Source organism: Macaca mulatta, chromosome 5 (genome assembly GCF_049350105.2).
Source record: "Macaca mulatta isolate MMU2019108-1 chromosome 5, T2T-MMU8v2.0, whole genome shotgun sequence".
NCBI lineage: Eukaryota > Metazoa > Chordata > Mammalia > Primates > Cercopithecidae > Macaca > Macaca mulatta.
The window spans coordinates 166,721,781-166,738,332 of NC_133410.1; the positions used below are offsets into that span (position 1 = coordinate 166,721,781).

General features: G+C 35.3%; 1 protein-coding gene across 3 annotated transcripts in view; it reads right to left on the reverse strand.

The window, feature by feature from the left end:
• Nucleotides 1-1,572: 1,572 nt before the first annotated feature.
• GASK1B (golgi associated kinase 1B) overlaps nucleotides 1,573-16,552 on the reverse strand; it is a 49,683-nt gene continuing 34,703 nt past the window's right edge. For 2 of the 3 annotated variants that reach the window (XM_078001636.1, XM_015139395.3), the window contains 2 exons: nucleotides 7,768-7,994; nucleotides 1,573-4,588 (listed from right to left, as the gene is read on the reverse strand). In XM_078001636.1, coding sequence (XP_077857762.1) covers nucleotides 4,381-4,588; nucleotides 7,768-7,994 — 435 coding nt within the window. In that variant the 3' untranslated portion in view covers nucleotides 1,573-4,380. 3 annotated transcript variants of the gene reach the window in all.

Sequence of the window (16,552 nt, forward strand, 5' to 3'; positions counted from 1 at the left end):
CAATGTAATTATCAAAAGTTTCATAATATAAGTAGCTTTCTTGTTCATTCTGCTCTCCAAATGTTCATAAAATAGTGCCCTAAAATTATTACTACATATGAATATGCCTATGTAAGATCTTCAAGGTGTATAAAGTGGGATTTCTTATTTTATCTTGGTAGATAATAAATCTCTGAGAAAATCTTGGCTTTCTAACTTTCTAAGTCAGTTTCAACATTGAAGATTCTCAGTCAACAGTTTGTATAGACTGGGGCAAGTCACTTTGCCTCACTAAGCCTTAGTTTCTCCATCAGGAGGATGAAGTTGTTGGACAGGATGCTGACTTCATGGTGCCATTCTATTATAAAATTGTGTGAGTCAGCCAAGCGCTGTGGCTCAAGCCTGTAATCCCAGCACTTGGGGAGGCCAAGGCGGGCAGATCACCTGAGGTCAGGAGTTCCAGACCAGCCTGTCCAACATGGTGAAACCCCATCTCTGCTAAAAATACAAAAACTATCAGGATATGATGGCAGGCACCTGTAATCCCAGCTACTCAGGAGGCTGAGGCAGGAAAATCCCTTGAACCCAGAAAGCAGAGGTTGCAATGAGCCAACATCATGCCACTGCACTCCAGCCTGGGTGACAGAGCAAGACTTCGTCTCAAAAAAGAAAAAAGAAAATTGTATAAGTCTGTATTTTGAAAGTTTATTAAAGTAAAATTTTCCAAAATGTAAAATCATGACTCTCAAGCAAATAAAATTATATGGCTCTATGGTCAAATGTTTATTAAAGCAAAATTTTCAACAGATGAAAAACTGATTCATATGAAAATGTTAAATGAATAGATTATAAAGATTTTATTCAAATAATCCATTAATGATGGAACCAGTGAGATGGTAAAAACCATTTAAAAGTGTATCTCAAAAGCTAAATATTTATAGGCAATATTGGGATAAGATTGTTGGACTAGATTAAAACTGGTTAATGCCCAACAAAGTAATAAATTGTAATCATTAAGTTTATCACTTCCACCAGAAAGAAATTATTTGCATCTCTACGGAACAAAAGTCTATAAGTCTTTGCCCTCCTGCATTGTTAAGTAGCCCGTGTAATAGAAAATTAAGCCCAGCATTGCACTGAAAAAACACACAAAACTCTTTTCTGGCTATTTCCAAGTTTCATTCTGACAAGTCAATTCTTTCTTTTTTTTCTTCTTTTTTAACATTTATTTTAGATTCAGGGGGTAAATGTGCAGGGCTGTTACCTAGGCATACTGCATGATACTGAAGTTTGGGATATGAATGATCCCATCACCTACGTACTGAGCATAACACCCAAGAATTAGTTTTTCAACACTTGTCCCCCTCTAGTAGTCCCAAGTGTCAATTGTTATCATCTTTATCTGACAAGTCAATTATAGTTCTTTCATGAATGAAAGTTCTTGATTATTGTTTATGATACTTAATTTTTTTAAAAAAGGTCTTTATCACCTTTATTTGACCCACGTTCGATTTCCATATAATTTTCAGATGAATGCTCTAAATGTGTGCTTGTTCTGTGCTGATATAAACATAAGAATTTCATAAGACAGTGTGTAAATAAATCTACATCTAGGTATTTTATTCATTATATATAAGGTAAAGTATATTTAATGGCACAATAGAATAAACAGGCTATGATTACAAGTCCAAAGATTACAAATATAATGATGATATCAAATATATGCACACACAAACACAATCCAACAAAATTCTTGACTCTATTTCTTTATTCAGGGCTAAAGGTAGCAAACATTCCTTTGTACCTAGCTTTTGAAAACACATCTACAAAAGCAAATGAACTCATCTGCAAAATAAAAAGCATGTATCTTTAATTTCTAATGTTTCATTATAGATTTTTAAGATACATATTTATTTTTATATTATTAGCTTAAAGAAAGTAAGTCACACAAGAATAAGTGTTTGCATGTCTGCTAAGGTAAATTATTACATTATAAATTTGTTATGAAGTTATAAATAAAACACATATTGTGCTTATGTGAATGAAACCGCAGCATAATCGGAGTGCATTTGAAATGCACAGAGTATTCTCATTGTTTCAATAAGACAAAAGAAGAGCATTACCTATTAGAATTAAAAGCCTGGCCTTCAGCTATCTATTAGTCAAAAATAATTCATCATGAATTACTCATTGGTTACAAAACAAAATTGTTAAAAAGCAAAGGTGACTAAAATAAACATGTTCCTGGGCCTTTCATTTAATAAGCATTTTGGAATAACTGGAGGCAAATAAACGAAGTTAAACCCTCACGTGGGAGGACCAGGCTACCCAACAGCATTGTAGCTTGAGACTCAAAAGTTAAAGCCAGCTTCTAAAAAGCCTGTTAGTCCTACCATCAATATGATAAATTTGGATAAAGATGGTAAAAAAAAAAATGTTTTAAGCAGTAAAAATGCAAATATGCCACCTTGGTAAGACAAGGTGTCAGGCAACTTGCCAAAAGAGTTATTTCAAATCAGTGGCTCAAAGTAGAATTCCAGTCTCCAAACTTTCGTTAGGCTAATTTTCATTAAGAGGATGATTTATAAGATACGAAAAGGATCTTAAAAATCCCAGAGACAGTGAGTAAAAGTGGAGACTCAAAAGAGCCAAGGAGTGCTGTAAATCTGTAGAAGCGAGGGAAGCACTCAGGTCAATAGAGGGAACATTGAAGAGGAAGATAGTCCAAAGCTCAACTGCCCAGGGGGCGAGCACAGCCCATAAGGGTGCTAAAAGTAGTACATGAATGTGAGCCTAGAAAAGCTACAATTAGATTTTCAAATGATCTCTCTCTCCTTGGTCCATCTTCTCTTATACTTAAAACATTATTTTGACATTTTGTTCTACACTTGTGTCAATTAGATCTACAGATTTTTTTTCAAATCTAGCGTCTATTGTAATGTTGTTAGTAGTTCTCTTTCACACAGATATTGAGTTACCCTTGAACAGAACAAAGAAAATGTGGTGTATTTTAGCAATAACAGACATAACTGTGAAAAGACAGGAGAGAATGTATTATAAACATTCTCAAATTGTATTTTTAAACTTTCAGGAAATGAAAAAGTCACAGATTGAGCTTTTAAATAAGAAGTAGGATGTGTAAGGGCAGGAGGGTAATGGTAATCTATTCTGAATTTGAAATTCTATGTGAGTATTTACCATATGTGACCATCTTGGGTATTGGCAAAGGACATAAAGATGCAACACACGAACCTCTTCCAAGCTAATTTAAGAAGTGTTGAGTTTGGAGAGGATTATTTGAGGCTTAATATTGTCCAAATTTACTGTGTTAGTTCTAGCCATGAGGAAAATTGATCAGAGGCAGGTTTTAACTTATTTTGTTCATATTACTCATGTTGAAATAAGCCAGATAATATATTGAAACACCCTCAATATCGGGACCAATTCTCAATATCTGGGCAGCAACCATTAAACCAAATTAAATATAATTACATAGAACAAATGTTAAGGAATTCACTACTATTAATAAAATATACATAAATTATATTACATTGTTTGTAAAAGTAACAAAATTTTTAAAGAGACATCCATTTTAAAATGATACTCTGTAAGTACATTTTCAGATAGGTAACTTCATACTTGAGAATTATTTAATTTCTCAGCCACTAGGCATGAATTGGACCGAAACAGAGAGAGTAAGACTCTTTAATATGTAAATTGTCAGATTTGAATGATTTCCATAGTGGCAACAAAAAAAATTTCTAAAAAGGAATGGAAAATATGATTCTTGCTACTTAAATGGCTGATTATTTATAGACACAATAGAAAATATACTGGTGATTTTGCAAATAAGTCAGCATTTCTGTTTAAATGTATGGTCAGTTCTGATGCTCTTGCAGGCTGTGAGCCTCAGTGTTCCAATGTAGAGTTGCCTCGGGGTAGTGTGGAGGCTGCTCTATGTTAACAATCAGCAACAGAAGAATGTCAAGAATCATTCCCATTAGTACTTGGTCAGAACAGTCAAAATGGCATAAAATATGCTTTATGAATGGAGTCAGTACCTCTGGCTTACACTTTTCTATTAAACAGCATGACAAATGTTTTCAAAACTTAGCTAGAATAATAACTGAAACTTCTGTTGTCAGATGTTCAGATTCACACATAGCATGATGTTACAGAAAAATATAAACAAATACTTCTTAAGTAGCTTGTTTTTAAAAACTTTTTTAAGTATGCATACAGTGCTCAGTTCCATTATAGCTACTTGGTTAAAGTCATTTATTTTATGTATTCATCTACACTGCCTCATTGCTAAACACGCTTGAGGTTGATGTGCTTGATTTAAAAACAAAACCAAAAATGCATATTTATATATAACATCCTAGCCAGAAAATTCTTTTGTCATTCATTCATAGGTAATACTTTGGCCCCGTGTGCATTGATATAGGTGATAAGAATTTTGGCTCTGTGTTCTATTACATCAATAAGCTTTTCAATTCCTTGTCTACCTCCTTGACTTTCCCAATACACTTTATCAAGAAACAGAGACTGAAGGAGTTTCTGCCGTAAGTGCTGGCTCTTCAAAACAGAAACTGCAGAAGCAGGAAACCTGAAAAGATAAAACATGGTATTTCAATCTTAGTAATTGCTTGGGAATAGTACTCCTTACCCAACTGTCCTGCCTTTCATTAACCTGTCATAAATCACACTATCAAATGGTATGTTTGAGAACCAAAACATTTTTGTCACTGCCAAGATGACACTTCTCTTAATAATAATATACTAGAAGAAAGTGTTTCCAGTGAACTGAATATTCTACACCATTCAGAACATGACAGACATCTTACTTAAGGTAATTCTGTACAGTCAAACAAAGGCATGGAATTGGAAAGGATTCTATTAGCCTGGCAGAAATACTTTTCTTAGTCTTAGGCTCATTTCAGCTGTGGAAACCCCTTTAATCTGTCAAGTAGAATGGTATCCTCTGACATATCAAGGTGGGATTTTATGCAAGAAAATATGAGAGACAAATTGATGATGACAACGTCAATAAAGTATTCTGCCTGAATACAAGTTACACAACTGAATTTATGTGAAATAATAAAAAATGTGTGTACTAAAATGAGACAAGAATCATTCAAACACATCAAATTAAAGAACGAATTGTCTTTGAGTCATATTATACCTCTGGAACTCTGAGGATTTAGGATCATTTTATTTAACTGGAGTACTAAGATGTTTTCAAATAAATTTAGCAAAACTCAAGTTTCAGAGAAAACTTTTAGTTCCACAATGAAAGTCTCTCTGGAAAACCTAAGACCAATTTAGAGGGGTCTTTGCTGAATTACCTTGAAAGAATGCATTGCGCTTGCTTTTCTTCATTTAGAAAGTAGAAAGCCAGGAGTCCAGCATATACATTATCTGAAGGACTTAGCAAAATTTCTAGGTCAAAAACGTAAGTAATATTTTGCTAAATCCCCAATCTGACGTTTCTCAGCTTTCATTACAATGCTGATAAAAGCACAGTAAAAATATTTTTTAAGAGTACATTTCTAATAAACTCAGTTATACCTCAAAAACTATAGTAAGAACATATATACTTGCTTAAAGAGTACACTTTGCCAGAAATTTCAGGCCTTCTAAGCACTTCTTCCAAATTTCAATGGAGCACAATGGAGATGGCACAGAGAGTGCCTGAAAGCAAGTATCAGGTGCTCTAGCAGTTCTGAGGCTGCAGCAAGTAAAAAGGCCACAGCGCTGGACAAGCTTACTGTATGTGAGGAAGTGTGGAATGAAAGAACGTTTATAAGATGCTCTTAGTTGCCTGAAGACATTACTATATAGTTGAGGGGCTAAACTTTAGGGGCTCTAGTATTAAGTAGGATTTTTGCTTTATGAAGTATTAATAGTTCATGAATTGTCAATTCTATAGCCTTTCAACTAATTTAGCTGGGGCAGGATGCATGAGATGAAATCATTAAAACCATTGGATCTCCTTAGTGGTTAATCCTTTTCATAAAGGAAAGCAAAAATATTACCTGTCTCTGCACTACACTGATATAATAGTCGGAATATTCAATGCATAAATCAGGGATTAGAAAAGTCTTCATTTTTGCTTTTCAATGTGTGAATTATATTTTCAGAGAAGATTTAACTTCAAATCCATTACTCCTCATAATGCATTTAAACGTAAATCTTCTTTGAAAGAAGAAATAAAGATATTCACATTTACATGAATGTATGAAATGGATGGACTGTATTCTTCAGGCACTCCTAAGTCTAAGAGGGAATTTAGGGATTTAAGAAGACCCTGTAATATCACCCTAGTAAGTGATGTCTTAGGAAAGTCGATTTTCCCATACATAAAATTTCCTTAGCTTAAAAGAGAAAACCTGCCACACGTCCTGCCTTCAATCCACAAAGAGATGGTGAGAAACAAGTATCAACCGGGCAGGACCCGGCAAAAAATTTATAAAATCGTGTCTCATAAAACTCTCACAGGAACAGTATTGCTCTTAATGCTTAAGTACACAAAATCCACACCATGTAAGTCATCGAGTTTAGGAAGAATGATTGAAATATGCTCCAGAATATTATTAACAAGAGTAATAGTAACAGAACACACCACAGTTATTACAGAAATAACACCACAGTTATTACAGAAAAAAAAAATACTGAACTTTGATTTGGAAGACCTGGGTTCTAACCTCAATTTTAGACTTGCTCGTGAGCTTTCCAGCAGTCACCTAGCTTCACACAGCTGGTTACCTATTTTACCAATGAACCCTCTATTTTTAGATCTCCACCCTACAGCAGTCTCTTAGTCAATCTGATTTCTGACTAAGGTGGGAAGTATGGAGAGTGGCTCTGCCCACTATGTGGTGGAACTTGAAATCCAGCCACAATTTCCACTGCTGGGGTTGAACAGCTCACGCTTTATAGCTGGGTTCTTGCCATTACTAAGTGTCTTAATGTCCTTTATTTCCAATAGATGTATGATCAAGTGTGCCATGAGCAACCACTGTGTTTTAACTTCTGCATTGCAGAGCTCCTTCTTTGGTTCCCTCTCCACTCTGCATTCTTTCTGAGTCTTGCCGGATGTCCCCAAATCTTTGAGATCTTTCTTGAATTCTTGGTCAACCCTCAGTAAATAAATAATTCTTCCCTAACTAGCCTCCATAAACCCTCTCTCAGGTGTTAGATACTTTTCCCCTTAATCTATGTCTCCTTGAAGGATTTCAAAATGCTGAAAAATCCTCCTGCTGAATTCAACAGCCAGCTGTCCTTGGAGACTATGCCTTACTTACCAGATTGGCTGTCATTTTCCACTGCATTCATAAAAGTCACTTGAGTTCATTATGAATTTGGACATTCTGCCATGTCAATATTTGCATGTCTATTAGTTCTTCCCATGTCCTATCTTATGCCTAATAGTGGAGCCTCCGCCACCTGCTTATCCCTGCTCTGCCAGATCCTATGCCAGAGGTCCCTGCACTCTTTCAACAAAACCCACATGGATTTTCCCAATGAGAACCAAGCAACATCATGAATGTGAAATGTAGTATGCGCTTTGTAGGCGGTTTGGGTTGGCGATAGAGGCGCTATGGCTGCACTCTTGTTCTGTTCTTCTTGGGTTTGTTTCCCTTCTTGGATCTCCATTCCCAGATTCCACATTCACAATGATTTTCAAGGGTTAAAATGATCAGATGTAAGATGTGAGTTTTCTCAGAACCTTGCTACTTATCTAATATAAATGTGATGTCCTGCAGATGTTACTATAAAACTTACTCTTTGATGCCTTCTAACAATTTGAAGTTTAAGTTATCTTCACTCCTGTCAAAGAAACCCTTGTTGTCTATAAAAACCAAATGCCTTGGGTCATGCTTTCGCTGGATAATGTGTGCTAGAGCCGCAGAACCTTGGTTGTCACATTTTGGCCTCAATCCATTCTGTACACAGGTATCTTCCTTGCGAGGTCTGAATCCACAGCAATTTGTATCTAAGCGATTATAAATCTGTAAATGGAAAACACAAAATCCAAGATGCTGAGTGAAAACAAAACTTGGGAAAGTTACAAGATTTTCAAAAACCAGTGCTTTCTCAACAGCTGACTTGCCAGAATCTAAGAGGGCCAGGCTCATTTAATTAAAGGCAACTGTCAGAACAAGTCCAAGGTTCATATCCTTCTGACTCAGTCATAGTTATGAGCATTTCCAGCTTCTGCTAATAGATCCAAAGTCAGATTATCCAAGTCAGGCATCTCCACCCTAAATATTCAAAGTTCCCACTGACATCACATACCGACACATGGCCAGCAGAATCTCTGACTCCATGCACGACAGAAGAAACACCATTGTACTTCTACGTGTCTGGAAGGCTCTGTCTTGTTTTCTCCCTCAGGTGGTTTATGGGAAACTGGAGTTACTTCATTGCCACAAAAAGTTTATTGCAACCCCTAGCCTACCTGGACTTCAGTATTACAGTAGTCTAACTCGAAATTACATAGAAGAAATCTATTGAAAAGATGTGAGACCCAATCATAAAAACTAAAAGCACTATCTAAATGGAGGCCACAGCTAGAATCTAAACAAGTGAACAAAATGGGCTTCTTGAAGTTTATTATGGGAGTTAAGGACACCACCCTATAGAAGAGGGTAACCAGATTAATTAGAAAAAGAAGAATTGCTTAATTCCATTTCCTTTGGGCAAGGAAAGAAATAATATTTAAGAATCAGGTAAAATAAAGCCTGGGCAAAGGAACTAGATAAATTTAAGTCAAATCTCTGCTTTCACACTTCTGAGCTCTGCAACCTTGTGCAGATTCCTTTTCATCACTGACCCTCAATTTAAACGCCTGAGTAAAAGGAATGATACTCTTTACCTTGAACACTTGGTAGAAAGATTGATGAAAATATGTGTACACCCTCCAGCCCTGTCCCAAGCATCTATAAGACACTCAAAAAATGAAAACTACTATTACTCTTGTGGAGACACACCTACATACTCTCCAAAGTTATTTACCTCAAAACAAGCTTCTAAGACAAAAAGTAATTTATCCATTTTAAATGAAGAAAAATTCAGCCTCAGAGACATTAAGTAACCTGCCCTGGGTAGAATATTAGTAAGTAAGTAGCAAAGTTAGGATTTAGACATAGATTTGTTTGTCTCCAAAATTTCACAATTTTTTTCCCCAGTATGTCATATTGAATGGTTTTAGGCTAACTAGTCAGAGTTTGTACGTGTGCTTACGAGTCAAAAGATAGACAGATACTGCCACTTTTATTCTTTTGGTATTAAATTCCCATCTTTTTCTCATCCTCCTGTGTTTCTGCAGCTCCCATGGAGCTGTTCAGGAGACCAACTGCTTAGAAAGGGATGCAGTAAAGCAGTGCCAAAGTTTAGCCTACTTTGCAATGATCATTTATTCACTTATCCAACAAACACTTATTGAACATCTTCTACATCCTATCAGTGAGCTAGGCACCAAGGTAAATGTTGCCCAAGGTCAGCACCTCTCCATCGTTACCACTTCCAGTGGAAATTGAAATAGTTATTTAGTTTTGCTTCGCTACCAGAGCAAGCTTCAAGAATTGGACAAAGGACTTTCTTCTCTGTTTTCTGTATGTAAATAGACTTTGTATCAAATACCATGCTTGAGATGAAGGATTGTAAGAGAAGTTAGCATAAGCCAATTTTCTATGAAGTTTATGTAAAGCTGGTCACAATGGGTGGGGAGCAAGCAACCAAGCATTTGCACCAGTCAAAGGGTACACTGCTGGACTAGAAACAGTCACAGAAAAGGAGGGCTCTGTCAAGATTGGTTCCAATCCCTGAGCCATGGGACCATAAATCTAACCCATAGCTTATCCAAAAAGTCACAGAGGCTGACTCCAGGGAACAGTACGTTACCACTGCTTGTTAATGTGCATTTGTTTGACATGAGCATAAGAAGGTTTCCCAAAGGTGAGCAAGAGTGCCCCGAGCAAATAACTGTAGGTTAGAATAGCACATGAAACGAAAAAAGCACAAATTAGAAACTTTTAGAAAAATTTATTGAGCTCTTTCTTCTCAATTTCAGTCATTTTATGCAGTACCTTCACTGACTTTGAATATAAGAGAAATAAAATGACATAAAAGAGACTGCATCTGATTGCCAATTATTTAAGTTAAGGTCAGAAAGAACATGAAAACTAACTTTTCTAAAAGCTGCTTCCCATCCAATCACCTCTTTTTTTTAAAATATACATTAACTAATGATTCTCAAAGAATCTGTGTACCATTTTATCATCATCCTTGTTTCATCTAGTTATATTAACATTAAAAATTTTAAAGCCTAAATCTTATTTAATTTTGACTACAATATCAAAGTCTGTTATATTGGACATATGTGTTTTGAATATAACCCTTAAAGAAAACTCTACCAAACATTTCTTAAATGCTTCTTCAAACCCTAAGTTCTTCCATCATTGTGGATTTCATAGTAGTGGGGAAAGGACTAAAATACATAACTACATTTGTACTGTTTCTATAACAAAACCATGAGTATTATATATTTATGTTAAATAATAAGCTCTTTAGAGATAAGGCCCTTTCAGTACTTCTGTAAACACTGTATTTTTCTATTTTTAAACTACACAAAAGCATTAAAAGTTAAAGGTGGAAAAGATTGATTTAGGTCATCTTCTTATTTCCTTACCAACATTAGATTTTTTGCTACAGTGTACTTTTAAAGTACTTCGTCTGATCCAGTTCTGAATGACTCAACAGTCTGTGATGATTTTGCCACTTCCCTGACAGATCGTTGTGCCATCCAGATCTAACAGACATTATTATTGAAAACAGGTGTGTGTGTTCAGCCCAACTTCTCTTCTAGAAAATGTTGCCACTCATTTTTTTCAGATCTATATACGTACTTGATGGCTCTCTCTATATATATAAAATATATATATATACATGCGTGCGCATGTGCACAAACACTGTGTGTACACCTACAGATGTAAAATCAACTGTAAGTTCTCAAATAATCTAGGTTTTACTTCGTTTTCCTTATCCTCCAACTATAGTAAATTATGTCTTTGTATTATTGCCTTTGTCTAGCAAGGGCTTATGTACCTCTTAATTCATGTTCTCTAGCTCTTCTCAGAATTTTGTTTATAGCCTTCCTTTTGAATTCACATTCAATATACCAAAAATAACTTGACCACAAAAACGTAATCTACTCCCTTAAATTCAGTGCCATTTTGTTAGGCAGTTAATTTAGTTATCTATTGAGCATATTTATGCTTACTTTTAAGACTGCTTATCTATTTTTTAAAGCCTAATAAAGCACATCCTACATAGCTATGAATCCATAATATGGTTTTAATATACTTGTTTAGTGCACACATTAAAACAATCACTTAACTACTGCATGATTAAGCACTGTAGTGCACATCTACGTGTCTATGTAGGTAATCATCCTAAAAGAAGGCTATTTGGGGATAAATTTTGTCAGCTAAGCAATGGTGAGTGTTAGTCCTCATTATTACTGCTTGTTCAAATTCACGTCTTCTCATTCTTTAAAACAGGAATATCTTTTGCAAAACTGATCTTCTTCATCTTAAAATACTGCCAACCACCATTTTCCATAAAACGACTTTTTCCTTTCTTAGGAAAATACATCTTTTCAATGTTTACCTAACTAAAATTGTACTCAGAAAAACCCAGGTGTTCCAGCCAAAATTTTGTTGGTGGTGGTGGGATATTTTTAGATATATTTCCTTCTTCTAAAGTTTTTTTTAAATTCCATTTTCCTTTGGTAGTGTTAGTTTTGCCTGTAGGAAAAAAGTATCTTATGAGTGATTCAGATTATGCTTGCAGCACCAACACAAGGGTGCCTCTGCTGCACTGTCCTAGTTCCCCAAAACCCATTAGAAATCTGCAAAAACCCAAAGATGTTCCATCCCTATGCACACTACCCACACCAGCCATGTCTTCAAAAATGGGTCTATCAAGAAATTGTGTCAGTTTCTTCATATCTTCTTTTTCCTCAAAACAATATGATTAAATCACTAATTTCAGGCAATGCTTGGATGAAGGCAATAAAAAGCACTATATTTTGGCCAGGCATGGTGGCTCATGCCTGTAATCCCAGCATTTTGGGAGGCTGAGGTGGGCGGATCACGAGGTCAGTTCGAGACCAGCCTGGCCAACATGGTGAAACCCCTGTCTACTAAAGTTACAAAAAACATTAGCTGGGCATGGTGGCATGTGCCTGTAATCCCAGCTATTTGGGAAACTGAGGAGAATCATTTGAACCCGGGAAGGAGAGGTTGCTGTGAGCCGAGATCACCCCATTGCACTCAAGCCTGGGCGACAGGGTGAGATTCTGTCTCAAAAAAAAAGTGCTATATTTTTATTTTATTTGTATATATATATAACGCTGTTAATATTAATAATAAAAATATGAATAGCAGTTTTATATTGAGTGTTTAGTATGTGCCAGGAACTGTATACTTAATGATTCACATGTATTATTTCATTTAATCCTCATAGTAACCTTAAGACATAGGTGATACCAATAGTCTCATTTGATAAATGAGGAAACTGAGGCACAAAAGGGCTAGTTGACCTCCTCAAGGCCCCTCAACTCTTAAATGACAGAACTCTAAGGATTCCAGTCCAGGTATCTACGGTTTTAAAGTCCATGCTCTTATCCATCCTGATTGTATCTCTCAGGTTTAGTCTCCAAAATGATACTGCAAAAAGCAAGCACATTTGTGTAGAATGTTAAATGATACTGAATTTAAAATATTAGTTATAAGGGTTTCATCAGAAATACAAAGAACTTCAGTAGGATTTCGGAGAAAAACTCATGAAGGAGATGACATTACAGTTAAATTTTAAGAGCCAGGCAGTATTAGCTAAATACCAGGAAAGGCATGGAAGTAAGAAATCCAAAGGCATCTTTAGAGATACAATGAGTGTATTTGGCCAGTGCTTCTCTATGTGGACTATTGTTTTGTTAAATAAATAATGATTAATCATTAGATAAATACAATTTTTTAAATGGAAAATACCAGATAGACATCTTGTTAGATTCAACAGACAAAATTATTCTATCAAATTATTATCAAAGTTTCTAATTGCTTACTTTGTATTATCTCATCATGAACTGGTATGAAGTGGCATGCGTCCTTGGATCATATTTTGAGTAGCACAGTACAAGACCACATTACTGAGAGTAAGGGGAACATTAGGGCAGGTAGTCAGAGAGAAAGGTGGAGAAGAGTATTGTTACCTAGGTGCAGTTATGTGCACCTACAGTCCCAGCTACTCAAGAGGCTGAGGCAGGAGGATCGCTTGAGCCCAGGAGTTCAAATCGAGCCTGGGTAACATAACCCCATCCCCTCACTCCCCAAAAAACGCACTGTGCCTATTAAAAAAAAAAAAAAAAAAACTAAAAATGTTTTATGTGTCTGCAAGTTTCATTTTTATTTTCTCATGCAGAGCTGGAAGAAAGGTTGAAGGCAAGGGAGCAGGTCATCAGGTGAAAACATTAAAAGAATGAAAACCAAAGGGAACACAGGCAGAACGTACTTGACAGATAAAAACAGGGTAAAATGAGGATGTTCTTCCTAACATAGGTAGGAAATTCCCAACATCGAAATGTTATTCTCATTCAAATCTGTTAGTTAAATTAGATAAACTTCTGTTTTTCCACCTCTGTTTTCCACCTCTTTAAGGGTCTAAGTGAGGGTATAATCACAAGCGTCTATGTAGGTGTGTGTGTTTCTGGTTTGGTAAGTCAGCATCTTAAGATCCGCACCATCTCTTTTCAAATGATTCGTTTTCAGCATTTAAAAACTGCATCTTTAGAAAGAAAAACGCATATCAGAGAGAAAGTATAAATATGCAATAAGACATATAATTGGTGGAATTTAACATTCACCATAGTAATTCACTCAATGCCTAGCACATAGTAGGCACTCAATAAATGTTTGTTATTGGATGAACCCTGCTAAAAGTTGGCACCCACTTTGTATATGGCTATTTACAATGCTCCTCCAAAGCACTGTCTTATATTGGGAAGAGTCAAATAAACAAAATGACGGTGGCTTATCAAAGTAATGGATTTTTTAAAATGTAGCATACACTGAATAAAATACAAAAAAAAATGAACAGGCCAAATAATGGAATGGCCTGTGCTTGTTATGTGCTTTTGGTTAGTTTCTTCATGTGGGTTTAAATTAACTAACCATGGATAATGAATTCTCGTATCTCATAGAGGGTCCGCCATAATGCCATGTATGTAATAGGCATTCGATAAATACATACTGGGCAGGTTGACAGAAATAACCAAAGGAAATTCTTTTCTACAATAAATAGTTTTCTGGAAGATTTCTTTCAATCCAAGTTACCTCATTGGATATCTCATTTAGAAAAAAGTTCCATTTACGACAATTATTTTAATTATTTCAAAAAGGGAAAAAGACAGTGAGAATTATCATTATCAGCACCCCTTCAGACAGACAGATACAAAAACATATGGACTTGTTTATCAGATAATAACTTACGCTGGAAAATCCCTTCACATGAATTTGCCTTGATGAAAACCATTGTATGGTTGCCATATTATCAACGGAACTAGAGTTGGCCCCATGTAGTCTAATGAGTGTATAAAGGGACACTAGATTGTAGAGAACGCAACCTCAGACAAATCCCATCATCCCCATGGCACTTGCTAATATAGACACAGCCTCTTACTTGGGGAGCTATACAAAGCAAAAGCCTACAGTATTCCCCCCGCTCCACCCGCTGCCAGCACCTGTATCACCTGGGAACTCTCACTGCATAAAATAATGAATTTCATTCTTGTTCTCTGCTGCCATGACAACAGGTGCCTGTTAAATTAGTGAGCATGCATACGTGACTTGAAGAGCAGTTGACGAACGAAGAGAAGTGTAAAAATAGTCTGCAATATAGAAATCTAACAATGGGCATAGGATCCCTCATGCCTCTGCCTCTGTAAGGAGCATTCATTGCTCTACTCCATCTTTACTTTCGAATTCCATGTTTAAAAATAAATATCAGTGTATCCCAATCCAGGGAGGAATCTCTAGTTTCTTCCACATTAATAAACAACACGTAACAACACAGTATTTCTTTATGTATGAGTAAAAATATTCTAAGGTTATTATACATTTGGATCAATTTCTATAGATGCAATGTTTAAAATCCATATACTGCACCTCTCAATAAGAACCAGAAGTCAAACATCACTATGCCACAGAAGACTGGAGTCACCAGGCAAGCAACAATCTATTTTTGGAGAAAGAAAATTTATGTTCTATAATTTGCACAAGCAGAGATACTTGAAAATAGTCTCTGTCGGAGACACATCCATTTTCCTGTAAAGATTTAAAAAGAACACTCAGACTAAAAAAAAAAAAATATTTTTAACATTTTATGAAATTCTGATTTATAGAATGAACCACTCTTAAGCAATAAATTTAACATGGAAATGAAATAACCTTATTGTAATGAAATTTTTAATTGCTTTTCTTCAGTGAAGTAAAGCACTACTATTTGGAACTAAATCTATAAAATAGAATTAGAAATGAGTAAAACATGTTCATTCACATCTGAAGGAATAGTATCAGTGAAAACCTTTTTTTTTTTTTTGCTTAACTGATGTGTATTACTTTTATTATTAATATAGAATTTCTATCAATTTTATTTCTTCTATAATATAGATTTTTAAAGGAAAATGACAAAAATACGTAAAGATAAGCTAAATGACTATATTAAAACCTAGTTTTGGTTATGGTTAACAGAACCCAATGTAGCAATCAAATCTAATAGCTATTTTAACATACTTTTTTTTATAAAAATCAGTTTTCTTTTAAAAAATAAATTAATTTTGACAGTCTAATTATTTTCTGGTCACTAAAAATAAATTATGCTTTTATGAATTAAACTTTTCTTAAAAATTACTTTTACATATACATATAGAATTTTCCATTCTATATTTCTATGCTTCTTGGGTTAGAAAATAGCTATAAAATGAAGCCCTTTATATAACCTGGCTAAAATATTTCAGAACACTGCTAAAGCACTTTACATTAAAAGTTCCTAATCATCAAAATAATCCAGAATGGTATGTATTTTTCCCCCATATTACAATTGAAGAAAAACGTTCAGAGAGGATAGCAACCTGCCTAAGGAGATAAAACCAGTGACTCGTGTGGATTTCAAAAGACATCTGCCTGCCTACCACGATGCTTCCCCTGCTAGAAAAGACAAAGTTCTTGCTTTCATGAAGATTATAACTTAATGCCTCTAAGTATGATTCGCTGGGTATTCTCTATAGCAACCAGCATCATACTTTATACAGTGCAGGTACTTTATAAATGATTGTTGAAAGAAATCAAAGAACGCATACCAGCTCCACTCAGCTCACCCATTGAAACAGAATGCAGATGGCTATGGACTAAAAGATCTGTTTTCCCCTACCCGTCCTTTTGTGAAAATGTCAAAATCTTAAAATCACAGAATCTTTTTTTTTTTTTTTTTTTTTTGAGATGGAGTCTCG